The sequence below is a fragment of the Dermochelys coriacea genome, chromosome 2, assembly GCF_009764565.3.
Source record: "Dermochelys coriacea isolate rDerCor1 chromosome 2, rDerCor1.pri.v4, whole genome shotgun sequence".
NCBI lineage: Eukaryota > Metazoa > Chordata > Testudines > Dermochelyidae > Dermochelys > Dermochelys coriacea.
The window spans coordinates 225305175-225331365 of record NC_050069.1 but is presented as its reverse complement, the minus strand read 5'-3'; the positions used below and the strand labels follow the sequence as shown (position 1 = coordinate 225331365).

At 40.4% G+C, this 26191-nt stretch overlaps 1 protein-coding gene across 4 annotated transcripts; it reads right to left on the bottom strand.

The window, feature by feature from the left end:
- Window positions 1-26065, bottom strand: FAM133B (family with sequence similarity 133 member B). Of its 4 annotated transcripts, none has more exons than XM_043509308.1 (12): window positions 25932-26065; window positions 20708-20805; window positions 14269-14347; window positions 12570-12644; window positions 12353-12385; window positions 11863-11931; window positions 9196-9291; window positions 6752-6820; window positions 6498-6545; window positions 5368-5463; window positions 3232-3283; window positions 1-1281 (listed from the first exon to the last, which is right to left on the bottom strand). In XM_043509308.1, the coding sequence occupies exons 1-12, from the start codon at window positions 25953-25955 to the stop codon at window positions 1277-1279; spliced, it is 744 nt and encodes a 247-aa protein (XP_043365243.1). In that variant the 5' UTR covers window positions 25956-26065; the 3' UTR covers window positions 1-1276. The 4 variants fall into 4 exon arrangements, with proteins under 4 accessions (XP_043365243.1, XP_038244401.1, XP_043365244.1 ...); XM_038388473.2 differs by having other exon boundaries at window positions 3236-3283; XM_043509309.1 differs by lacking the exon at window positions 6752-6820.
- Between the last annotated feature and the right edge of the window lie 126 nt (window positions 26066-26191).

The window sequence follows — 26191 nt, the reverse complement described above, 5'->3', positions numbered from 1 at the left end:
TTTTTAAAGAGTATCTTTACTGAGATTCTGGCAGTAGTTTTATATAACAAGACACATCCGCCTAACAGGTCTGCCACTCAACTTGCTTAGAGTAAAATCAGCTTCAATATGAAGCTGTTAGATATCAAAACCCTGCTTTTTACATGCTAAATGTTTTCAGCAAGTGTGCATTTTATCACAGCAAATGAATTTACTGTAAGAATAAAGTAAATGCATACACGAAGCTCCACACCTGGAACATAATTCATAAAAAAAATCACTAATTACAACTGAATACCTGTACGTTATTTAAAAATGGTACAAAACATACAAAATAATTCTAAATCTCTCAATGGCAATGCAAAAGGAAAAAAGCTACCAGTGTTTGCCAAAAATGTTCAGTTACACTCAAAATTACTTTAAATGATATAATGCATATTAATAGCACAGTATTCAGCATCATTTCAATTAAGTGGAGGTAAAGTCTTTCATTTTTGGATGTCAAGTTATGGTGCAGTGTATCACTGTTCTTATTTAATGAAGAAGTACATGCTAGGGGCCCAGAATTGTTTATTCAGGAAAAACCTGCTGATACCAGTTCTGATCTCCCTAGGAAATATAGCTGTTGTACTGTTAAAAATAGATAGATTTTGCAAGGATCAAAGGCACCCTAATTCAGCTAGCCAAAATGGTAACACTCCCAAAAGAAAATAAAGGGCAAAATCATCATAAATACTTCTACAAAAGTAACCTTTAAAATTGTTACTATTCTATTCCCATTTCACAAATGGCATTAGTTGTCACCAAGTATCAATAGTCTTATGTTATGTTCCTCAAGATGAATTTTTGATTTTATTTCTGCACATTTAAAAATTAGACTATATTATTAACTTGTTAAAACACTATTTTTAGTATCTAAAAGGTTGCATTCTATTTCCTAATATTTTACATATTAGCTGGACCACCCTCTCTTATGATTTTAAACTAACACTGGCTACTGTAATTTAAAAAAAATTGTACCCTAGGTATTAAGCAGCAGGCAACAACAATGGACTTTTGGGCATAGTAGCACCTGGCTGGCTATTGAAAGTCTAGTAATATTTCTAAAACACTGGAAAACTCATGCAGTGTGGTAAAGTTTGCGATAATTTTCACAGTTGAAGTTTCCTTTAGTCATTGCACTTTTGTTGAAGGGACACGCTTGATTTTTAAGTGTTATTCTGAATCTGAACTTGAACCAGCCGTCTTCTTTTTCTTCTTTTTACCATGTTTCTTGTGCTTCTTTCTCTTTTTTGTTTTATCCTTTAAAACAGTTAAATAATACAAGTTATTTCATAAGCCAACACTCATTTATTAAAATTCAGCTAACAAAGTGGTGCAAGAACCTTGAAAGGGTGTTTGTCCAAAATTATTTCAGATAAAAGAGTACTATGTAAATAAATACTATAAAACATAAAAAAAAGATAGAATACTATTAATGATTTTTATAAAGTTAGTTCTATTTTGGTCTTGTAAGAGATCTGAAATAGTCATTGTCTCTAATTTTGTTTCCTAATCTTTTAAGTCACATGAACGCTTTATACATTTTTGAGAAATTAATAAGATAATGTGATGCAAATGGCATTTTGCATACTTGTGAAAGAGCAGGGTAGGAAGCCCTATTTAATCACATTTTAGTTAGATTTCCCCATTCCTGACAAAGTAAAATAAACTGTCTTAAGCTCCAGCCTCCAGAACTTATGACTCATTTAATTTGGGATAATGTAAGAGCTCAACTGTGAAAACCCTTATACAGTAAAGGAATGGCTGCAGGATCAGGACCTAACATTAATACTCTAAACTCAGAAACACATATGCTAGAAGAACAACCTTCTTGCCCTTAGTCAGGTAAAATTTCAGTAGTTCTTCCTGAGTAAGGCATGCAGGATCAGGTTTATGTTGTATGCTATAACAACGATACACAAGAGTTGTCACTCAATACTATAGATATCTATTCTACTATACACAAGATATACAGCTTCAGTGCAGTATACAATGTATGTAATGTACATTTATTTCAAAGAAAAACCTCAACACATCAGCCACTGGGAGTCACGTGGCTGACAACCTGCCCAACTCTGGAAAATTTATAATTCAAATCCCTATGTAGATTTCTTACTGAACAAAACAGTTTAAGAGAGAGATTAATGCAGAAGGTCCTTGTAAAGAAATTAAACACAAGATCCTCATCCCAGCTCCTCACCCACTGTACTCGGTAAAAGGGCCAGAGAGGCATAAAGGGATGGTAAAAGCCCCTTATTCAGTTGGAAGAGAATGTCCCAGCATACGCACTACTGGGACAGCCTTTTGAGGACTCTTTCCCAAGCTCTGGCATAGAGTGTGTGTCAGGGAGAATGAGCATTGCTGGGGCCCACAGGGCAGATACTATAACCTACACAGGCCTCCAAAGCTGTTCAAGTTATGCCAGGGCCCCTGCAGCCACCCAAAATCAAGAGGGAACAAAGGTGTTTTAAAGTTGCCTTAACTTCTTTCCCCACCCTCTTTCTGGGCTGAGAGTTCAGTGCTGCACCTTATAGGGTATGTCTAGTCCAGTGCATGGGCTAGCCATACTCAGGTGGCTAACCTGTGTTGCAGACCACGCTGCAACATCCACACTGGTATTTTTAGTGGGTTAGTTTGAGCATAGCTAGCGTATGTCTGTCTATCCAGTCTGAGAAGCACACTCCCAGATGCAATGTAGACACACCTTATGAGGCATAGAACAAAATATCTTCCTACATATTGTGGAGCAGGATGTATATTATAAACCCGATATGATATACACTGGTAATGTTCCATTTTATTTATGTGAACGTAAGTAAACATATTTGACATTTACTGCATCTAGAAAGTAACTTTTCTACTCATACATATCTGTATTTAGATAACATACAGATAGCTCCAGGAATTATTTTGGGGAAGTTCTGTGGCCAGTGTTATACAGGAGGTCAGACTAGATAATCACAATGGTGCCTTCTGGTCTTGAGTCTACAAATACAGGGCCAAATTCTGTTCTCAGGTACACTGATGTAAAGGCCAAGGAGCTTCCAGAAGTATATTGAGTTATTCTCGATTTACAACTGTGTACCTGAGAATAGAATTTTCCATAAAATGTTCAACTTTGTAAAGGGTGTTGTCCAAGACAACAAAAATACATGCTAATTTCTTACATAGTTAAGACACTTTCTAAAAATAGGAGACTAGGAATGATACTTGCTGTTACTTTCTCTCTTTCTTCACTGTTTTTTTTCTTTTTCACTTGTACCTAAAAAAATAAATTAATAAGCTTTTGTGGCCAAACAATATTTCCAAAAATACCTGTAAGTAAAAAGTTTTCGCTTTGGCTATAAAACATGACGGCACAATATGGTACAGCATATAATGTTGTAACGATAAGAAGAAATACACTGGGATATCTCTACTATTTTCTGCAAATCATTCTATCCAGTATCATTCGGTTTTGGAAATAAAAAATGCTGAGTGCTTTCAAGGAAACAATGTCTGTCTACTTATACAACATATAGCATAGCAGGGAATCATCATGTAGATGCCAGTAAAATTATTAAAACTACCTATGTGAAAAAACCCATAATAACTCCAATTTTCCCTAGCCTTCACATAGTCTGGAATTCTATATGGAAAACAGAGTGGATAAAAATGGATAATTTAAATAAATCAATTTTTAAAATGTAAATTAAATACAGGTTTAATTTTTAAAAATAAAGCTATTTAAACTTGAATTTGAAATTTACCTCTGAAATTATGACAACCTATTTTGAACTTAACTTACTATAATATATCAAAATTATTTAAATTTAAAATAATATTAAGCAGTACACATTTGCTGCTGAAGTTTTAAAGAAAGTCACTGTCTAAGTATCTGGAACCAAAGAGTTTGCTGAAATGCTAAACCAGCTTTTGACAGTGGTAGCCTCTTCTGCAAGTGCAAAGAGAATATTTTCTTCCTTTCAGTTTATTCCACTGGTTCAGTTCAAAGAACAGTTGATTCAAAGTTAGGAAACCAACAGTTGAAAAAGCACAAAAACTTGCTTTCCTCTTCCAAGCTATGAATAAAAGCTAGGAGTGAGAGGATGAGATCTACTAGTTTTACAATCCTAAAGGACACTATGTCCAGAAATAAATCAGTTAAATTCACTAACTATAGGTATTTCCTTTAATACACCAGTTTTAAATACAAAACATGTTTTGATAAAAAGAATCAATATCAACCATTTAGTAAATGCCTCATTCATCATTTTTACTAACATAATAAAAAAAGTAAAAATTAAGTTCTCAATAAATGTAAGGTAAGCTAGATAACTGCTTGAATAAATGGTTTCAGAGTAGCAGCCGTGTTAGTCTATATTCGCAAAAAGAAAAGGAGTACTTGTGGCACCTTAGAGACTAACAAATTTATTAGAGCATAAGCTTTCGTGAGCTACAGCTCACTTCATCGGATGCATTTGGTGGAATGCAAATGTTCCACATTTGCATTCCACCAAATGCATCCGATGAAGTGAGCTGTAGCTCACGAAAGCTTATGCTCTAATAAATTTGTTAGTCTCTAAGGTGCCACAAGTACTCCTTTTCTTTTTGCTTGAATAAATGTGTATCCATTAGTGTATCCTACTAAGAGGTACAAAACTTAGTGTAAAGGCTAAATTAGGTATAAATAAACATGCTGTAATGGTTATTAACCAATGAAAATCAACCTTTAAGTACAAAAGCAAAACAGAGCTAAAACTATTTAAATTAAGGTTTCCTGCTTACTGATTTAAATAATGATTAAAATTGGTGATTACAAGTACTTGATGTAAATCAATCCATGATGATGAAAGGATCTCAGTATTAGAACAGGGACTAAACTCAAATTAACCCTCTTGATCTAAAACAAACCCCAAACATTGCAAATGTAATCTGTCCAGTGGTAACTAACATTAACAGAAGTGAGATGGAAATCCCCTGCCTTTGTACACACAGTAATGAAATGACAGTCATATAAACTGTCAATATGTCAAGCATTTAATGTGATGTTAGTGAATATTATGGTATTCAGAATTTTAACTATAACAAAATAGTTCAAAATAATCAGCAAGTGGTAAGCGTTCTAACTTTAATGAATTGCAAGAATCCTTGTTAAATAGGTTTGTGCTTATACAACTTTGAGATAGGTCACATTGCTGATATCCAATTAAACTGAGCTAGAACAGCTTCAAGATAATACATAATTTGCCATTTAGTCTATTGATGAGTTAAGAACTGTCAAATTAGTTTACTCACTTATACACATTTAATTTACCAAATATACTTTTTTAAAATTTGAAATCTAGGTTGTATTTTCACACTGACCTCCTCTGTAGGATCTGACTCTGAGAACGATTCAGATGATAAAGGTCCATTCCCACGATCAATTTTCTTCCTTTTCCTACTAAGACTTTTGTTGTCCTACACAAAATAAAACACGTAAGTATTTTGTTTGCTGGGAAAGTACAGCCTTTAAAATAATACAACACTTAGACTGTGACAAAAACACTGACTTTAATGTTTCATATAAATTATGGAATCATAGACATGTAGGATTAGAAGGGACTTCAAGAGGTTATTATTGAGAAATCAGCCAGCTCTGCAAAGGACTGAACTTCGGGGGGAAAATCTACTTTATTAGGTAGGAAGGGTAACTACTGATAAGTGTAGACCCAGGTTTGCGTTTTATGATTTTGTTTTGTATTGTAAGTACTTGTTTCCATCACTCTCTCTCATTTCTCATTAAATCTTTATTCTTTCTTAAATAAACCTTCTTTTGTTTTAAGTTCTCACAAATGCTCTGTGGTTTACAGAAGCAGTAGTTTATGCTAACACTCATCTTTGGGTGCAGAGGATCCAGAAATTCTGAGAGTACCTAGTGTTAGGGCTGGATATCACAGGGGAATGATTCTAAGGGATTCGGGGTTTGAAGTGCACCTACTGTTAACCTGCTGATGAAAGAAGGAATGGTATAAGCCCAGAGGAGAGTGCTGAATGGCTGGCAATGTTAGGGAGCTGATGCCCAGCTACTATAAGAAAGACTTCTCGCTGGAGGCAGCAGCTAATAAGATGACTCTCAGTCCTCGGTGCAAATTAAAAAAACCAAAACAAAACAGACGACCACCTGAAAGCCACTTAGACATTTGTTCTTGAATTCACCCTATCTGCTTGAACAAGTTTGCAAATTTGCCACATAACTAGCAATTTTTGCACTCAGCAGCTATTGGAACCAGATTTTCTTAAGAGCTCAGCACACAGCAGTTCCCATTGGCAATAATTATTTAAATAGAAGCTGAGGACCTTTGCAAATCTGTCCTCAGATGTGCAAGCATAGGTTCACAACTGCCATACACGCAAGACCTGTACCTCTATTTAAAAATGTGGTCCTTTGTCTATATTTGTATAAAATGCTGTTTTGAGACAGATTTTTATTTTTCAAGTACTTAATATTTTACCTTTTCTCTTTCATGTTGTTCCTTTGATTTTTTCTTTTTTGTGCTGTCCTAAATAGAAGGTGAAAATAATTAATTTTACATAATGGTTTCAGCACACAATGGTATGAATCACAACAAAATCTTGACCAGATATATTACACTGGATAAAAGGGCCTACTTTTCAAAGCTGTTATGGTTGTTCTGGGTTACAGTCTAACAAATTGCTCCGAGATATTTTACCTGGCAATTCACATAAGCATTATGAAAAAACTTACCATTTTTGGTACAACTGCTTCAGTCCTTGCCCTGCAGTATAAAAAGACACTGCTCTTACTCTGGTAGGCCTGTGGGGAATCAAGGAATAGAATGCTGCTCAGCAGAACATACATACAACCTATATAGGCGGTCAGCCACCATCACTCTATTCCTAAGAATCTTAAACCAACACGCTACCATGGCAGAGTCCACATGCGTTGGGTGAGAAAGGAACCCTTTGGGAGATCCTAGGGGACAGGATGAAGCCTAAGATGAAGCATACTTCCTGTAGAACAGTTCATGTTCTGCTTTCCCATTGAGACCCCCGTGTATGGAGTGCCTCTCTGCTGTTCCTTCTTGTCTGGTGATAATACAAGACAAGTAATTTCTACTGAAAGCGTAGCAAAGAGGCATATTGTGCATGAGCCAGCAGAAAAGGCAGAATGCAAGCAGGGCCAACAGAGTGAAGAAAGTATCAGAGATGGAGAATAACTAGGAAGGAAGAAATAGTAAGGTTGTGAGTGTCTCACCCACCTCACCTCAGCTGACAGGAGAGAGAAAGAACAGAGACTTCTATCCTCCAATTCAGCAGCAGGCAGTGTCTAAATGTCGTGTTCCCCCCATGATGTGTGTGAGGGATGAATTTTCAAATTTACATTAACAAAAACTAGTGTGGGTGTGTGTGAGAGAGAGAGAGAGAGAGAGAGGAATGATTTAATCATTCATTTGATATCTATGGGTGAAAAACACTATATAAAGAGCTAGTTGTTATTATTTGTATAGCACATACACTAAGCTAGGTACTTTACAGATAAATGAAGACAGGACTGAGCCCCAAAGAGCTATCATAAGTGGCTTCTTAGATTAAAAACCAGTGTGTATGCCAAAAATATAATTTCTACCTGCTATAGTGTAAAGAACTGTTGACAGATGACAGGCTCCTTACAATTTGTTTATTTTCTAGTTTACACAGGATGAAGTCCAAAATTCATACCAGAAAGTTTAATTAAATTGCGTATGCTATGCACGACTCCAAATAAAGCAAAGAAAAGGGAAACCTCCCCATAACTGCATTTATGAAAGGCTCGATTTGTGCTCCAGAGTGTACAATTTCTGAAGGGAAAGTACTTTTCCCACAGACATCTGGTAAGGCAGTACACCTCTACCCAGATATAACGCAGTCCTCAGGAGCCAAAAAATCTTACTGCGTTATATGTGAAACTACGTTATATCAAACTTGCTATGGAGAGCAGGGTAGGGAAGGCTGAGCCGCCCTAAACAGCCTGGCCCCGCCCCCATCCGACCTCCACCTACTTCCCACCCCGACTGACCCCTCAGAACTTCCGGCCCATCCAACCCCCCCTGCTCCCTGACTGCCCCCCAAGACCCTCTGCCCCTTATCCAACCTCCCGGCCCTGGCCTGGCCCCCTTAACACGCCGCTCAGAGCAGCATGTTGGAGCCAGGCATGCTGCCACCATAGGCGCCGACTCTGTGGGTGCTCAGGAGCTGGAGCACCCATGGAGAAAAATTGGTGGGTGCAGAGCACCCACCAGCAGCTCCCTGCCCTGTCCCCCACCCCAGCTCACCTCCACTCCACCTCCTCCGCCTTTGCCTCCTCCCCTGAGCGTGCTGCCACCACTCCGCTTCTCCCCACTCCCTGGCTTGCTGCGAATCAGCTGCTTGGTGCGGCAAGCCTGGGAGGGAGGGAGGGAGAGAAGTGGAGCAGCGGCGCGCTCTGGGGGAGGAGCTGGAGGCGGAGCAGAGGTGAGCTGGGGCGGGGAGCCGTTCCTTCGCGCCCCCACCCCCCTTACTTGCTGCGGCCCACCCTGCGTGGCCCGCGCGCCCCCCCCTGCTGCTCACCTCCACTCCACCTCCTCCTCTGAGCGCATTGCTGCTCCACTTCTCCCCCTTCCTTCCCAGACTTGCGCAAGCCTGGTAGGGAGGGGGGAGGAGGGGAAATGCTTTACCGCGTTATATCCGAATTTGCATTATATTGGATCACATTATATCAGGGTAGGGGTGTATTTTGAGCACTGGTATCCTGTCAGACCTTCATTTAAAAAAAAAAACAAAAAAAACCCCTACATGTGAAAACAACACACTGACAAAGAATTAAGACATTTATAGGTTCTAAATGTTAGCTTATTGTACACTAAAACAGAGCTTGTTTGGACAGGAAATAAGGCACATTTATAATTCAAAAGTTAGTGATAATAGTTTGGAATCATTGACAAGTCTGCTCTCTAAAGATCAAACTATTCCTTTCAGCCAGCGTACTGAGCTCAAATAGGGATAATACTTCTTGGAGTATGGAAGCAGAAGACTGGAAGCACTGCTTGCTCCCATAAAGTAGCATTGTATATTTGAAAGAGAAATAAAAAAGTGGATATGCAAAAACAAAATCAGATAATGTTTACAATATAAAGGAAAACTTCCCAACACTAAAATATCATTACATTTTACCTTGCTGTCTGATTCAGAATCAGAAGTAGAGCTTTCAGAAGATTTCCGCAAGGAACGATACTTCTTTTTTCTCCGTTTTTTCCCTTGTTTCTTATCCTATCCATAAATGTTTTAGAGAAAAAGTTTGTATGTGTTCACAGTGAAGCTATAACTGAATATTCAATCTGAAGAACACAGAAACCCAAGGTCCTATATGCAAGTATGCTCTCTTGATGAATACAGCACTACAGAGATGACTGGCTCTTAGAGTGGATGATATTCATAATATTTCTGGTTTCAGAGTAGCAGCCGTGTTAGTCTGTATTCGCAAAAAGAAAAGGAGTACTTGTGGCACCTTAGAGACTAACAAATTTATTAGAGCATAAGCTTTCGTGAGCTACAGCTCACTTCATCGGATGCATTTGGTGGAAAAAACAGAGGAGAGATTTATATACACACACACAGAGAACATGAAACAAGGGGTTTATCATACACACTGTAAGGAGAGTGATCACTTAAGATAAGCCATCACCAACAGCAGGGGGGGGAAGGAGGAAAACCTTTCATGGTGACAAGCAAGTAGGCTAATTCCAGCAGTTAACAAGAATATCAGAGGAACAGTGGGGGGTGGGGTGGGAGGGAGAAATACCATGGGTCACAGACCTAAGAGTGGCTATACTTCAACAAAAAAGCTTCAAAAACAGACTCCAACGAGAGACTGCTGAATTGGAATTAATTTGCAAACTGGATACAATTAACTTAGGCTTGAATAGAGACTGGGATGGATGAGTCATTACACAAAGTAAAACCATTTCCCCATGGTATTTCTCCCTCCCACCCCACCCCACCCCCCACTGTTCCTCTGATATTCTTGTTAACTGCTGGAATTAGCCTACCTGCTTGTCACCATGAAAGGTTTTCCTCCTTCCCCCCCCTGCTGTTGGTGATGGCTTATCTTAAGTGATCACTCTCCTTACAGTGTGTATGATAAACCCATTGTTTCATGTTCTCTGTGTGTGTGTATATAAATCTCTCCTCTGTTTTTTCCACCAAATGCATCCGATGAAGTGAGCTGTAGCTCACGAAAGCTTATGCTCTAATAAATTTGTTAGTCTCTAAGGTGCCACAAGTACTCCTTTTCTTTTTGCATAATATTTCTGCATTTATTCAAAATTTATATTAGTGATAAATCCAAATTTTTCTAGTTTCCTTTTTTATTACTTTTTTCCGCAGTATATCATAGGGCCTGACTCGTCATCTTCAAAGTGATCTAGCCTAAAATGCCATGAACAGATTTTTTTCAAAATAATAGTGTGCCTGGGTTTTATTTTTAATTTAGAGGGAAAATTATCTTTCTTTAAAGAAATGCCAAATAACACGCAGTTCTCTGTAAAAATCAAAGTGAATCCAGTTTTTAAACCTGCCACCCAAAATAAATAGTGTTCATACAGAAGTTCTTATTTGTAGTCAAGAGGATAACCTTCCTTAGTCAATGCATAAAAAGCATTTAGGTAGATGCAGCCTAAAATCTACATGTAAAATATATATACTACACAAAAACCAGTGTTAAAAAGTTAACATGAACCAAAATTACTTTTTAAAAATAAGTGTTTCATTAACGTTCTTTTAATATGTTACTATAAAATATATTTTGGTGCACAGAAAAATCGATTAATTGAACAGATATATTAATGTCATGTTCATTTCTATACTTCTTTGCGCACTAGAAGTTTCTTTCCTCGCTGTAAAGAAAGAGGCAAGTCTTCTATCTCCCTGTGAGAGCTCTGCAGACTTGCCTTTCTTATTCCCAACTATATGCTTCCTTTCTTCAAAGCATCACTTGAAAACCACCTTGGGGCTTGCTTTATAACCCACTGTTTCATAATAAATAAAAGGGATTGCTACTACCACTCCTTTCAGCAGGTTTGCTATCTCTGTGGCACTCCTAAGTCTGCTAGCCTTCCGAGTGAAGCGTCAATGCTAAGGGACCCAATCATTGGCTCAGAGCTCTCAACTCCCTTTGAATTCAATGAAAGTTGAGGGCCCACAACGAACTGTGGACCAAATGTAGTCTCTTACACAAGAGAGGAAAGCACAATTGTGAGGCCAAAAGTTAATTCTTTTGATAAGTTTGTTTGAGTATTGCGTATTCATTACATTATCGTGTATTAATTTGGTTATAGGAAACATCAGGTCTTTAACTCATTTGCCTTTAAAAAAAAACTACAGTTATAGTTTCAGATCTCACAGATAAACCAATACCCCTTCACGTATAATTAATAGGGTACTAACAGACAAATTATCTAACTGTTCAGGCTACTGTTCCTGAGATGTAGGGCCATGAATGGTTACTATTAATCCAAAAAAAATTATGGCCCCAGTCCTGCAATGACTTATTCATGTGCTTAAATGTATGCACTGAGCAGCTCCACTGAAGTAAATGGGACAGTTCATAGTGTGTAAACAGATGCATTAGTAGTTGCTAAATTGAAGCCTCTGTTAAAATGCTGACTAATCTACAATCACTATTTCCACGTTAAAAAAAGAAGCATACATTTCTTCTTGAATGCACCACCCTAATAATAACCTGAATAAGAGAGTAAGTGGCACAAGCATATTCTAGAATTATACACTAGCATATTTTCAAAGAAAATAGAAAAATTACAATTCTGGTACGTTAGTTCTCACCTCATCATCAGAATCAGATGAACTCCTGGAAGAATCAGAGCTTGATGAAGAAGAGGAAGATGAAGACAACTTGACCAAACACAACAAAAATTAAAGCTTGTGAGATGCAGCATTTTGTCTGTTTGAGAAATAGTTAAAGGAACATCCAAATACTCTCCCAAATGTCTCTGCATTTGCAAATGTTATCTATAGTGATCTTAGTTCCAAGAGTCTAGCCTGCAGAGATTTTCTTAAATTAAGCTGTATGAGTGATATTTCCTCAAGCAAACAAACGTGTGGCATTCTAGCCAAATGATCTATTTTTAAAGTAAAATCATCTTATTTTTATACCTTTTCCACCTCAAACACAAACTAAACTACCACTCTCAGATAACAGGCAACACAAGCATAGTTATTTAAACATCTACCTAAAATACCAAATTACACTCTTATATTGTCTTTTCAGGAACTCAAGCCACGTAAAACTTAAAAACCTGAAAACTTTGCTCACCCTATTTGATTTCTTCTTTTCCTTTTTCTTTTTCTAAAAAGAAAGAGATAATTTTGTTACATGGTATCATGATCTCTCGACGTATGTCACCAGACAAGGAAAGTAGTTCTGAATTTGCATTTTGACCTGTATTCTTTGGTGATGACTGTTTAGTGCAAGAATGTCACCTCAGGAAAATCCAACTCATGAATACTTTACCAGACTTAAAGATATTTACCTCATTCTTTTTGGAGGAACTCTCATTTCCACCTAATAATTTCTTCCTGTGTTTTTCTAGTTCTTTCTTCCAATTCTGAAAAACAGTGATAGTGACCATTGGCATAATTTTCAAACCAGTGTTAACAAGAACCTTTGAACTATTTCATCTGTGACAGAAACACCAAATATTATTTTTACAGGTTTTAAAAAGGTAATTCAACTAATCCTAAACCTACAGGATTACATATTTCATTTTATATAAACAGATTAATATTCATTTGACAAAACTTGCTAATGTGCTCCTTGATCTGTCAGTTATTTAAACAAAAATATATACACAAACACCTTAACTGACTATCTGTATTAGGATATTAAACTTACAACTATACATACATATTTCACTTTAGCAAAGTGAGTAATCCGCTTTTTTTTTTTTTTTTTTTTTTTTTTTTTAAAGTACCACCAAATATGAGTGTCTCTTTATTCAAAGATGGTGGGTAAGGATCTGGACAGCCTCTGATGAAAAGATTTCACATTGAATATAGAGGTTCACACACTATTGCTTCTGTAAATCGAGTGCACTGCACTCACTGGGGTCTCCTTGCATTCTTTCTCCACCTCCCCTACACCACCAAGCTTCCTGTGTGCCACCCTTATTGAATGTTCTAGGTATCAATGGCCAGAACCCTATAAATTAGGGGAAAAATCAGAAACAGAAAGGGGAAAATGGGGGACACTTGGAGCCCTTGCCATCTGGTTAGCACAGCCACAGCTTCACGCACCTCTGGACTGTCTATCATTCAGGCAACTGGTTGATAGCACCCATTACCTTCCAACAGAACAATATCCCCCTGCTCATCCTCCAAATAGACTTTAATGTGTCAAAGCCCTGAATGACGCATCTCTGAGACAAATAATAATGGGTGGGTTGGAATGCAGATGTGCACACAGCCCCTGGTGTGAGTGGGAGGATGGGAGACCCTGGTATGGTGGGAAGGTGGAATTGGGGTCACAGAACTCAGGGGGCGGGGAAGTTGAAGAGTGGGGAAACCCGGTATGGGGGAACAGGGGTTAAGTAGAGCTTCTGACATGTGGAAAGAATGGGACCTTGGTAGGGTGGAAAGGTAGAAAAGTGAGCACACAGAATCCAGGGTGGATAGGGGAGATTGGAGAACCTCATGTGGCTGAATGGGGGGTAAACAGAACTGTTGGCAAGGGGGGAGCAGAATGGGGGATCTGATATGAGAAGTGGAGGAATGGAGGACTACACAGAACTCCAGCAGTGGGAGATTGGGTGGCAGTTACAGGGAGCCCCAGAAATATGAGGGGGATAGGAGGGTGGTACACAGGAAACACATGGAATGGGATGCAAGAAGCCCCTGGGATATGCAAAAAGCTTGGCCTACAGAAGCTATGAGGTGTGTGGCCCTCTAGTGTATTACAAGAGCTCAAATACTATTCAGGTGGCACTTTTTCAAAACTAGACCTGACCAGATATATACTGTAGAGAACAACTCTGCATTAGCAGGGGAAAGGAAAACAAATGCATTTTGCTCTGTAACTGCTGTAATTCTAATTTAAATATTTTAATAACAAAGTTAGCTCATGAACTCTTACGCACACACAGTGGGCTTTTCATCCTGCTAATGACAGTGGAACACAAAGTGGAATAATTTTTCTAAATGATCCACCAACACAAAATTAATCAAATCACAAACCTCATTCATCTTTTCTTCAAACTCAGCCAATGCCCTTGATCCTTTCTTTTTCTTTTCTAGTTGTTCTTTCACTTCTTCCCTTTATATAAAAAATACATAGATTTTACATAGATATCTATACATCTAAAACACCTGAACAGACATTAAGATTTTTTTTTTTAAATTTCCACGGAAATGCACAGACAGTAATCCAAGTTATTTCTTCAGTTTAGCTGAATTTCCCATGAAAGGAGACAGTTATTTTTAGGTTATGTTACAATTTACATATCTTAAAGGCTAGGTCCTGCAAATAAATTCCTGTTTAGCATCTAGTCCTTACTTTGGTGATAGGTAATGTATGCTTGAATTTGATGTATAATAAGATAAAATGGATTGAACATAAGATAATTTCAGTAACTCATCTTAAGAGATGGTACAATTCTTAATAAGACAATTCTGCAAGGTAGAATTCAATTCTAAAAACGTATCCAGCAAAATTTCTTTCCATGTGTGATTCTGTTAAAATTACTTAAAAAAACTGATGCAAGTCAGATGATCATAAAGGTCCCTTCTGACCTTCATATCTATGAGTAAGTCACCTTGCATCGACTTATATCACTTGTCTACACTCAAATTTGTCTCAGGTTGATGTAAGTACTCTATTATGGCACGGCAATAACACCACCTCCCCAAATGGCATTGAGCCATGGTTGACCTACTGAGGTCAACACAGCATGAGTGTAGACACTGCATGACCTACGTCAACCCTAATAGTCCTCCAGTAGCTGTCCCGCAGTAACTGCTCTAATCACAATTGTGAACTCCTCTGCCTGGGGGTCACAGAACCCCAGAAACTACACCCTTTCTCTTTAAAACTCCCACAATTCCTAACTGCCCACCTTGGCGAGCACACCTAGCAGATCTCTACTGTTGTGCGCAACTGCCCAACCAACCCTGCAGGCTCCATGCACTAGAAGCATGCCTGCTTGGAGTAGACAGGACATATTGGATCTCCTGGGCCTTTCAGGACAAGAGTCTGTGCAGGCTCAGCTGGACCAGTTGTGGAAAGGTGGTCATCTATGAAAAGATTGCGTAGGGGACACAGGGTGTGACAAGAATCAGCAGCAGTGCTGCACGAAAGGAATGGAACTCTGCTGCACATACCACCGGGCCAGGGAGCCCAACAATTGACCAGATGCTGAGCTGCAAACCTGCCACTTTTACACCAAACTGCATGCCATAATTGGAAGACACCCCACCAGTACCCCGCAGACCACTACAGATAAAACTCTGAAGAGTCCAAGACACAGACCACTGCTGCGAACAGTAAGGAGGACGACAAAGGTGAGGACATGCAGCTGGGGGGTTTCAGCTATGTCAGGGGTCCCCAACACGGTGCCCATGGGCACCCTGGTGCTCGCCGGGGCATTTTTGTGTGCCTGCAAGGCACCCCACCACAGAAAAGCATTCCCATTTCTCGGCGGCAGCGCTTATTGCCGCTGCCGCTTCTTGATGGCGGCATTTCAACGGCAGGGTGTCGGGTGCCGGCCACAGTCTTCTGGGAATAGCAATAGAAAGGTTGGGGACCACTGAGCTATGCTGTGAGGCAGGATCTTTTTTAGACCCCACCGCAGTCTAGCCAATCCCAGACAAGCATGGATGAGCCCAATGAAGGGAAAGGAACCTCAGGCAAGACTACATGTGCATTTTTCCTTACAACGTTCAAATGTAAGGACGGTGACCCACCCAAGACCAAATTAGCAGGACACAGGCATCACGCTGTCTAGAGTGGATCACAATCATGAGTGCCAACCTCAGGGCAGACTGTCAAGAAACAGGGCATGAACCCCAAACTTAGATTTCACCAACCAAGTAACAAGTGTGAACTCTTCAAGCACAACAGTCTTAATAGGAAGCCACAAACAGTCCCCTTGGATACTCTGATCTGTCTTACCACTCTGACAAGCCTGCCTCTGTCATAGATGTTTTTTTAAACCAACAATCACAATAATATTCAGGTTACTTCCAATCCCAAAGGGCCAGTCATTTATCCCCAGGTCAACTGTACTAAGATCTCAAACCAAAGACAATGCTTGTAGCCAATCCTGTAACAAACTAAAGGTTTATTAACTAGGAAAAAGAAATGAGAGTTATTTACAAGGTTAAAATAGGTAAATGTACACACACTAATGAGGTACAATCTTAAATTCAAAAGGTAATGGAAGCTTCTATAATAAGCAAGCTTTTATGCCTTTTAGGGCTAACCCAAGCCAAACAGCTTGGGGACCTCCTGCTTATGTTTAGGAATCTTTGCCCCTCAGAATCCAAACAACATAAAGATACCAATATCTCCTTAACATGCATTTTTATTCCCTTCTCCCAGCATTCAGGCTGTGATGGGACAGGGGTTGTTTACATACCCTCTTCAGAGGTGTGGGAGAAGCAATCAACAAAGTCTTTTGTTCACAATGGTTTGTCTGATGTCTGTAGAGCTTCTTTTTTGGGGGAAGAAGATAACACCTCTTGTGATAAACTACCATTTCACATTTGGTAATGTGTCTCCCCTGACTGTGGAGAATTTACAGTCTTTGGCTATGTCTACACTACACAGCTTTTAGTGACATGGCTGTGTCGCTACAGCCATGATGCTAAAAGTCGCGCAGTGTAGCCCATTTGTCAGCTCTCCTGCCAACAAAAAACATCCACCCCCAACGAGCGGCATTTCTGTTGTCGGCAGGAGAATGCTCCTGCTGACAATATGTTGTTCACACTGATGCTTGTCGTGGCAAAACTTTTGTCTTTCAGGGTTGTTGGGCTGTCCTTTTTTAAAAAAACAAAACAAAACAAAAAAAAAACAAAAAAAAATCTCTGAAAGACAAAAATGTTGTCATTCAATTGCCAGCGTACACATAGCTGTAGCAAACATTTTTATAGCTATAGAGCAAACATTTAAACGTTACCTTATAACATGGGATATTATAAGTAGGATTAATATATGCAGCATCCTATAAGCATTCCATAAAGTCTAAACACATTCTTATAACTCTAATATCTATTTTAACAATACTAACACACAGGTGAGCCAGACTGGTTTCCAGCTATGTATCTGTCAATGTTCAGTGAGGCTTAGAGGCCTTGGCAAGAACTGGCAACTGGTCTGCTGGCATCACAACAGGTATCGACTTTTCATTGTTTTACTCATTTGAGATATGGCAATGATACAACAAACAGAGGTAGAGTTGTCATCTGCATTTCATTCCCCTGTAGGGCTGGCAGGGAGCAGGCATGCAGAGCAGTTTGTTTACGTACGTAGGGATGTCTCTTGTAACCTCCTGAGAAATCTCGTGGAGGCACTCTGCAATCCTCTCCTGAAAGTGTCTAGAGATAGCAGTCTTATTTCTTCCTCCGTGGTAAGACACTACCATGCCACTCTATTATGACTTCGGCAGGCACCATTGCAATAAACAGGCTATTTGTTCATAGAAGAGATCAGCTAAAGTCACCACTGCCTGTGAAAAATAGTGCCTGGTACTCATACGCATGGAAATAGGGGCCATGCAACCAAAAAATTCCCTCCTCATCCCCTTCCTCCCGCACTTCCCCATCAGTGGTCCATACTCCCCAGGGCTGGGGCTGCAGGGTGGTGCTGTGCAGAGACACTCCAAAACTGAACTGTCAATAAGCTAGTCTTATTTAAAACTTTTATGGGAATAAGGGAAGGGAGTTCTGAAACTTATTTTTTGTTTTCTGTTGTGACTGTAAATCCAACGATACATCTATCCTTAGTTACTACCTCTATGGCCTTGAGTGGTCCCCTGCGGAATACCTGACCATGATGAGGAGGATAAAAAGCAGACTAGAGAGGATATGTTCAGTGAGATCCTGCAAGCCAGTGCTGCACTGGACTGTAAATAGAGGGCTTGGAGGGTAAATATTTCAGAAAGTATGAAGAAGAGCAGACAGGAGAAAGGCTCAGATGTCCCCACAGGAAAAGGAGAGGGAGATGCACTCAGGCAGCAAACACAAATGCTGCAGACTCTTGTGGACGTACAGGTCAAACAGTCACATACTCAGCTCTCTTTGCAGTCAATGAAGAACTCCAATTTAGCAACTTGCTACAGACTCTGACATTCCATGTGGCATCATGGGCTGCATCCCTACCACTCCATGCCAGGGGACAACAGTAAGGACAACCACAGCCTCACATGCACTGACAGGGAGAGTCACAGATGGTGCATGTGAAGCAAAAGTGGACTGAAATGGACAGGAATGTTTTCTACCTTTCTGATTTTAAAGTTGGATTCTGTTAATTTATTTTAGAAGTTTTTATTTTATTTTTTTAAACAAACTTTTTTGGCACTGTTTTAGATATGCAATACATTTCTATTTTTTGGAAATAAATTTACTTTATTACTTCATAACATAGTGAAGAATCCCTAGCGCTACTCAAAGTACCGACTGCATTTAACTCTACAGGATGACAGAACTCACAGGTTCAGTGAGTAACAGTGTAAAAAATTATAAATGTACAGAAAGCACCACGCAATTCATAAGTTCATTAAAAGATGGTTCAATATTCATAAATGTACATTAAGCACTAACAATTCGTAACAGCTCCTAAAACTTCAGGGCCACGAAGAGTACAGCTCACGCTACCACATCAAAGATATTTTTTCAAGGGCTCCCTCAACTGCATAGCTCCATGCTGAGCTCATGGTTCATCATGGTTCTTGTGTCTGGCTGTTCAAACTCAGTACACAGGCACTCCACCTCCAATCTCATAAATAAATATTGAAGGGCCACTGGATGCTGGCAATCTATCAAAAACACATTCAACTGCCATTCTGCACCTGCTGAGCTGGTAGCTGAATCTTTCTTGGGTGCTGTAAAGGTGGACAGCATATGGCTTCATGAGCCAAGGAAGCTAGGGGTTGGCAGGGTCCCCCAGAATCACTACTGGCATTTCAACACTGCCAATGATAATCTGCCAGTTGGGAAAGAATGTCCCTGCTTTCAGCTTTCTGCAGTCCTGTGTTCTTAAAGTTGCGAGCGTCATGCAGCTTCCACACTGATATCGCTAAAGCGTCCTCGGTGATCCATCTACAGTTGCATAATCAAAGAAAAGTATCCCTTTCTACTGACGCTCTCTGTAGCAAAGCAGGCCCGTGCCAAAATAGGGAAATAGGTGCAATCTATGGCCCCGCTGCTGTTCAGGACCCATTTCTGCAAATCTGTCCACTATATCCTGCATGCCACCAGAGACAGAGTCCTGCATAGCAGAAGACGATTGCATACTTACTTACATACTTGCATAACAACAACTCCCACTATGGATTTTACAACTCCAAAATGATTTCCCACTGACTGGTAACAATCTGGTGTTGCAAGCTTTCTTACTGCAATTGCTACTCACTTCTCAACTGTCAATGCAGCTCTCATTCTGGTGCCTATGCCCTGGAGGGATGAGGCGAGCTTGGCACACAGATCCAGGAATGCTGCCTTTTGCATTCAAGAGCTCTGCAGCCACTGCTCATCACCCCAAAACTACACTTCAATGTCATCCCACAAGTCAGTGCTTGTTTCTCCAGCCCCGAAGTAGTGCTCCACTGTCCCTAGCTGCTCCGTGAATGCCACCAATAGCCCTGAATTGATTTCCACTATGTCCCTCAGCAATCTATCCTCAAAGAAATCATCACATTGCAGTTCTTCCTGTGGATCTGCAAATAGTAGAGGACTGTTTGTCCTGTGTTTGCAACTTTCATGACAATAGTGCAGAACTCTGCGGGCTCCATGCATGTGTCACAATTGGTGGACAGTGAAAAGTGCCGTGCCCAGTTTGTGGGATTTAAAAAAAAAAAAAAAAGATGTAAACGTTTTGGGACATGGATAGCATTATGTGATGGAGAAAGCTGCATGATAGGAACTTGACTCCTTACTCCTAGACATCCCTGTGTGACTCATTTCTGTCCTAAAATGAATTGCAAAACTTTCCCAAAAAACAATGCACCAGACAGTGGCACACTGTATATTTACGGGTGTTACACCACACTGTGCATTGACACAAGCAGGAGTGGTATTTGCAGCGCTGATGCAAGCAGTCAAGTATGCACGTACATGTGCAATATACTAACTCGGGTGACTTTCCGCCAATGTATCTTGGGTTAACCAAAATTTGTAGTATAGACATGGTCTGAGAAATTGTTGCTAAAAATGCCTCTGGATCAATTTAATATATTTCTTTTCAGAAATGGTTGCTGAAATACCATCATCTTACACTGTAACAATTTTTAAAAAACATAAAATTAGGACAGATATTTAGAAAAAATGCTTTGGCCAGACACTAGGAATCCCTTTATAAAATATCACAGTGTATGTTGAGAAGGAGGGCACTTAACAAGATAGTATCTTTCATCAAATAAGTGGTTTTGCAGAAGGAGCAATCAGCTATTTCCACACTTACCATGTAGGCCTTGGTCTGTTCAGGTAGTCCTGTATTGTTGGCCCTGCAGATTGGGAAGGACCTCGTGATCTCGCCATGGCTATAGGATTCATATAAGCCTTGGAGATGACAAAGCAAAGTGAGAAGTAAATTGAATTACTTTGCTGCAGAAACAAAAACCCACACATAGAATTGTTTTCAGTAAGTAAGGAAAATTGTATGTTTCTTATTGATGGAAGGCATTTTTCCACCAAATGCATCCGATGAAGTGAGCTGTAGCTCACGAAAGCTTATGCTCTAATAAATTTGTTAGTCTCTAAGGTGCCACAAGTACTCCTTTTCTTTTTGCGAATACAGACTAACACGGCTGCTACTCTGAAGCCAGAGGAAAATGATGCTTCAAGCTGATATGTAGACTCAACACAATGTTTCCAATTCAGAATTACCTAATCTACTTAGCCACAAAAGGAACAAGGGCCTATCCAGGGGCCTAGTGATACTTAGCACTTCTTTTGTAAAGTGCTTTGAGATCCGGGATGCGATGCTCTATTATAAAAGTATTATTACAGTGTCATATATCCCTAGTCCCTTACTCTCTGGCACTGCAAAGGTACTACGTTCAGGCCTTAAACTCACTTTGTTTTTGGCCAAACTGATGGTGGCACACAACCAAGACTGTATTAATTAGTGATAATATTACCACATAATAAAACTACTACATATAGGATTTGTTTTAAACTAAAAACCCTAATAGATGTAAACAAACAAAACTCTGGTGAATTTAACAGCATTTAAGTACTAAATCATATGTTTTAATCCCAAATATATTCAAGTTAGCAACGGATCAGTTATAATGGCTTTATTAATCAAGCTTTGTCACCTGTTTCGCTTTTTCATGTCTGTGTATTTTCTTTATATGCGCTTCAAAATGTGGTAAATTTTATAACTCCAAATATTTAAAAAAATCCCCAGTTTACCTAAGTAAGGAAGTGATTCCCTAACAATTTTTTAAAATTTTGGTTCATGAGTATACTAGAATGATATGGCCACACTAATGCTTGTGTGCATATATCTTCCTTTCTCTAGACAGATCTGTGTATACAAATAGATATCATGTAAGCTATATTAAAAAACATTAAGTATGAAAAGTCAAGAGCACTCAGAAGTTAAATAATGCCACAATGAATGTTGTCTGTGCAACCCCAATTCAGTCCACTTATGTGTACATTATAATACAGTCTATAATTAATTAAGCACCTATTTCTTTCATAGAACCCCTGCTTCATTCAGTGCACATGATGGACAGTGTTCATTAGCGAGAGGCTATTCAATATTTTGTTTTCTCCTTATGTTCTGAAAGCAGAATTATCAATTTTCTCATGGGCTATTCCATGGCACTCATGACTATAGTATCCAACCGCTTTACAAAAATGAATTTACTTTCACAACACTCCTCTGAGATAAGGGGATATTATCCCCATTTTACAAATGGGGAATTGAGGTAAAAAATAAAGTATAATTTTGGGTGCCCAATTTGACACACCTAGGACCTGATTTTTCAGAGTATTTAGAATTATATAGCACTTTATATGTTCAAAACACAGCTCCCATTGACTTCAGTAACAGATGCGAGTGCTCACACTTCTACAGATCACACCACATGTCTCAGTCAGACACCCAGAAACTAAGAACAGAGTTAGCGACTACCTGTGAAAAGTTCGGTTTAAGTGGTTTGCCTAGCATCACATATGAGCTTTGTTGCAAATGCAGGGATTGAAACCATTCTCTCTCTTCCTCTAATCATCTGCCTCAATAGCTGTACAACTTCCAAATTGGACAACAAACCAATCAGGGATCCTACAGATAACTGGCCCCTTCACTATACAACCCTTATTCATTCTCAGAGCAGGTCCATCCTATGCACTCAATGAGGCAGGGGTCTTGTGTAAAAAATAGAATGGGATCATGTGATGAAAGACTGTATTGTAATACATATGCAGAAGGTGGCCAAATTAACGTTGCATAGGGAATCTCCTAACTTTTGGGTGCTTGAGTTTGCAAACTTAATTACGATTTTTTAAACTTTTTTTTAAGAATTTAATTTACCAGATTTTTTAAAGAGCAAACAAACAAAAACCTAGACGTTCTATCATGTGATATCATACTGAAACCCACATGGTTCACCAGCAGGGTTGGACCCTTTAGATCTTCTGCCACTTGAGCTAACTGAGTAAACAGCAGCAATAAGTAAATAGTAAGTTGTCATGCTTTATGTGGACCAGTACTAGAAGAGAGGAGACATTTTAACAGCAGGTACACAGACATTTGCTAAATGCAGAGGAATGGTGAGACTCAGGAATCTTGGGTTTCATTCTAGGCTCTGGAGGAGAATATTCTCTAATGCAGGAGTTCTCAACCATTTTTCCTTTCTGAGGCCCCTCCAACATGCTATAAAAACTCCCCACCTGTGCCATAGCAACTGTTTTTCTGCATTTAAAAGCCAGGTCCAGCGTTGGGGGTAGCGAGCAGGGCAACTGCCCAGCACCCAAAACTACACGTGAAGGGCTCAGGCTTTGACTTTCTGCCCTGGGCTCCAGTGAGTCGAATGCCAGCCCTTGCTTGGCAGATCCCTTGAAAGCTGCTTGTGACCCCCCCAAGGGCCACAGACCTCCTGGTTGAGAACCCCTGCTCTAATGGGCAGAGAGTCTTCTGTGCTTTCCCCACAAGCATGACACCTTCTGCCCCTTTCCCCCCCAACCTGTCCTTGTGTCAATATGAACTAGGGTGGTGATTTCTGTTATTTCATTTCTACTGTACCAGTGGCGTGCATGGTGCTTTATGCACACACAAAAAAGAGAAGGCCCGTGCCTTAAGCCTTGTCTACAGTAGAAAGGTTTGTCAGTATAACTATACCAGCAAACACTCCTAGTGTAGATGTAGTTTACACAGACAAAACAGGTTTCAGAGTGGTAGCCGTGTTAGTCTGTATCAGCAAAAAGAACGAGGAGTACTTGTGGCACCTTAGAGACCCACAAATGTATTTGAGCATAAGCTTTCGTAGGCTAAAGCCCACTTCATCAGATGCATGCAGTGGAAAATACAACAGGTAGATATACATATATATGCACACAGAGAACATGAAAAAATGAGGGTTGTCATACCAACTCTAACGAGACTAATCGATTAAGGTGGGCTATAATCAGCAAGAGAAAAAAAAAACTTTTGTAGTGATAATCAGGATGGCCCATTTCAAATAGTTGACAAGAAGGTGTGAGTAAAAGTAGGGGGAAAATTAGCATGGGGAAATAGTTTTTAGTTTGTGTAATGACTCATCCACTTCCAGTCTTTATTCAAGCCTAATTTAATAGTGTCCAGTTTGCAAATTAATTCCAGTTCTACAGTTTCTCGTTGGAGTCTGTTTCTGAAGTTTTTTTGTTGAATAATTGTGACTTTTAGGTCTGTAATTGAGTGTCCAGGGAGGTTGAAGTGTTCTCCGACTGGTTTTTGAATGTTACAATTCTTGACCTCTGATTTGTGTCCATTTATTCTTTTGCATAGAGACTGTCCGGTTTGGCCAATGTACATGGCAGAGGGGCATTGCTGGCACATGATGGCATTAGTCTCTAAGGTGCCCAAGTACTCCTCGTTCCTTTTACTGGCAAAACAGTTCTTTTTCTGATACAGCTTATACTCAATTTTTTACACTCAGGGAACTATATCACCAAAAGCACACTTGTTTGCCAATAAAACTGCATCTGCACCAAGGCTTTTGCCAGCATAAAAATGTTGTAGAAAAATCACACTCCTAGCTGACATTAGTGACAAAAGTTTTGTAAACCTAGTATTCAGGCCTTGGACTGTAAGGCCATCAATTTCTCTTTGCAGGGAAACCGCTATGCTCCCAAGGAGCCCCACTAAAGTCACTGAAAAGATCTGTCTGCTGGGAACAGCTTGCAGGATCACAGCCTAAATTTGAAATACAGACAAAGAAGGGGGAAAGGCTGAAACAAAATAATGTAATTTGGTTTATTTTTATCACACAACTTATTAGTTGCAAAATTTGTATTTGAATAAGATTAAATGAAATATGAACATCTGGTCAAGCATAAAAGTATCTGTACATGGTTAGTGGTGGATGGCTAGGTGAAAAGAGGAAGTTTTAAGGAAGGACCTGAAGGACAGGAAGGTTGACAACAAAGTCTGATCCTACAATTAGATCACAGTTGAGGAGGTCAATACTTATTTTGAGGACCAACCTACTGAAGTCAACAGAGCCTCTATGTAGACAAGGATCTCTGCAGAGAGAAGGACCCATATGTATCCAATATTTTAGGCCAGAGGCCTTTGTTTTGTTTTATTTTGTTCCATAAATTGGCTTAGCACACTCAATAATAAAATAATATTGCTAGGAAAATGTCTTTGCAAGGAACTGGCCAGCACCCTAACTTTTTTTCACATGACAGAACACAAAACAGGTCTCAGACAGAAACTACATATAGTCATTAGTGATCTGTGCTAGATTTGACTAGGAAATGAACGGTTCTATCATATATGACACAAGTAAATTCCTTGGGCCGTCTGGCTGCCCAGTTTTGAAAGAAGACATGATGCACAATATAGAATTAACGATCAGTGGAGGAGGCCCGGGTTACTCTGCTGGGAAACATGCCAGTCCATGTGAAGGGCACCACATGGCCTTACCCGAGAATCCCATACTGGTGATGGGAGACATTTTTGGCAGGACAATTATATTGTAATCAACATCATCGGCTCCCAGTTTATGTCGAGAGAGTCAAGGCTTTCATGCTGACAGGAACCGCCATTGTGATATATGCTGACACTGATACTGTGCTGACAGTGGGGACTGCCCCCGATCTTGCGATCCCCAGACAGTAATTTTGCAAATTTAGACAGTTCAGCAACAAGAGCCCCTCCTGGTCCTACCCTTGTGCACACCCACCACGGAGCAGGGGGAGGCCGGGGTCCCCGCACAGCCCCACGGCCGGAGGCGCCCCGGGGGGAGGCCGGGGTACTCCGAGGGGGTGGGGGAGGAAGGGGATGGGGCGCCTGGAGCAGAGCAGGACTCACCGAGGCCCCTCCCCCCTGCGCCTGAGGGGCTGGTGGCCGGGCGGAGCCGAGCGCTACACCCCGGTCTCCGCGGGCCAGGCCCGGCCTGAGGCGCGGGGCGCAGCAGCGCTTCCCCGGGCCCTGCCGCCACCCCGAGCCCGCGCCCCGCGTCACTCACCACCCGGTTATCCCGCTTCCCCATGGCGGCGCCGCACAGACGCCTCGGCTCCGCCGCGCGCTCCCGGCCGGGAACTCGAGAGCAGGAGGCGGCGAGGCCCAGCTCGGCTCCTCTCCCCACAGCCCCAGCGGCGGGCGCACGGCGCCACCTGCAGGGCGCGCCGCGCTAGCGCCCCGCCGTCCGCGCCTGGCCCCAGTCAGCTGGGCTCCGCCCTGGGGCTGGGCCTGGCGCCCGGGCCGAGGGGCGTTACGAGCCCCCAG

Excerpts from the sequence above, each read along its gene's own strand:
- FAM133B (XM_038388473.2), bottom strand. The coding sequence starts at position 25,955 with ATGGGGAAGCGGGATAACCGGGTG. Across the intron at positions 6,821-9,195 it reads ATTCTGAATCAGACAGCAAG|GCCTACCAGAGTAAGAGCAG; the intron begins GTAAAATGTAAT and ends GATTCCCCACAG. Across the intron at positions 6,546-6,751 it reads AAGCAGTTGTACCAAAAATG|GACAGCACAAAAAAGAAAAA; the intron begins GTAAGTTTTTTC and ends CCTTCTATTTAG.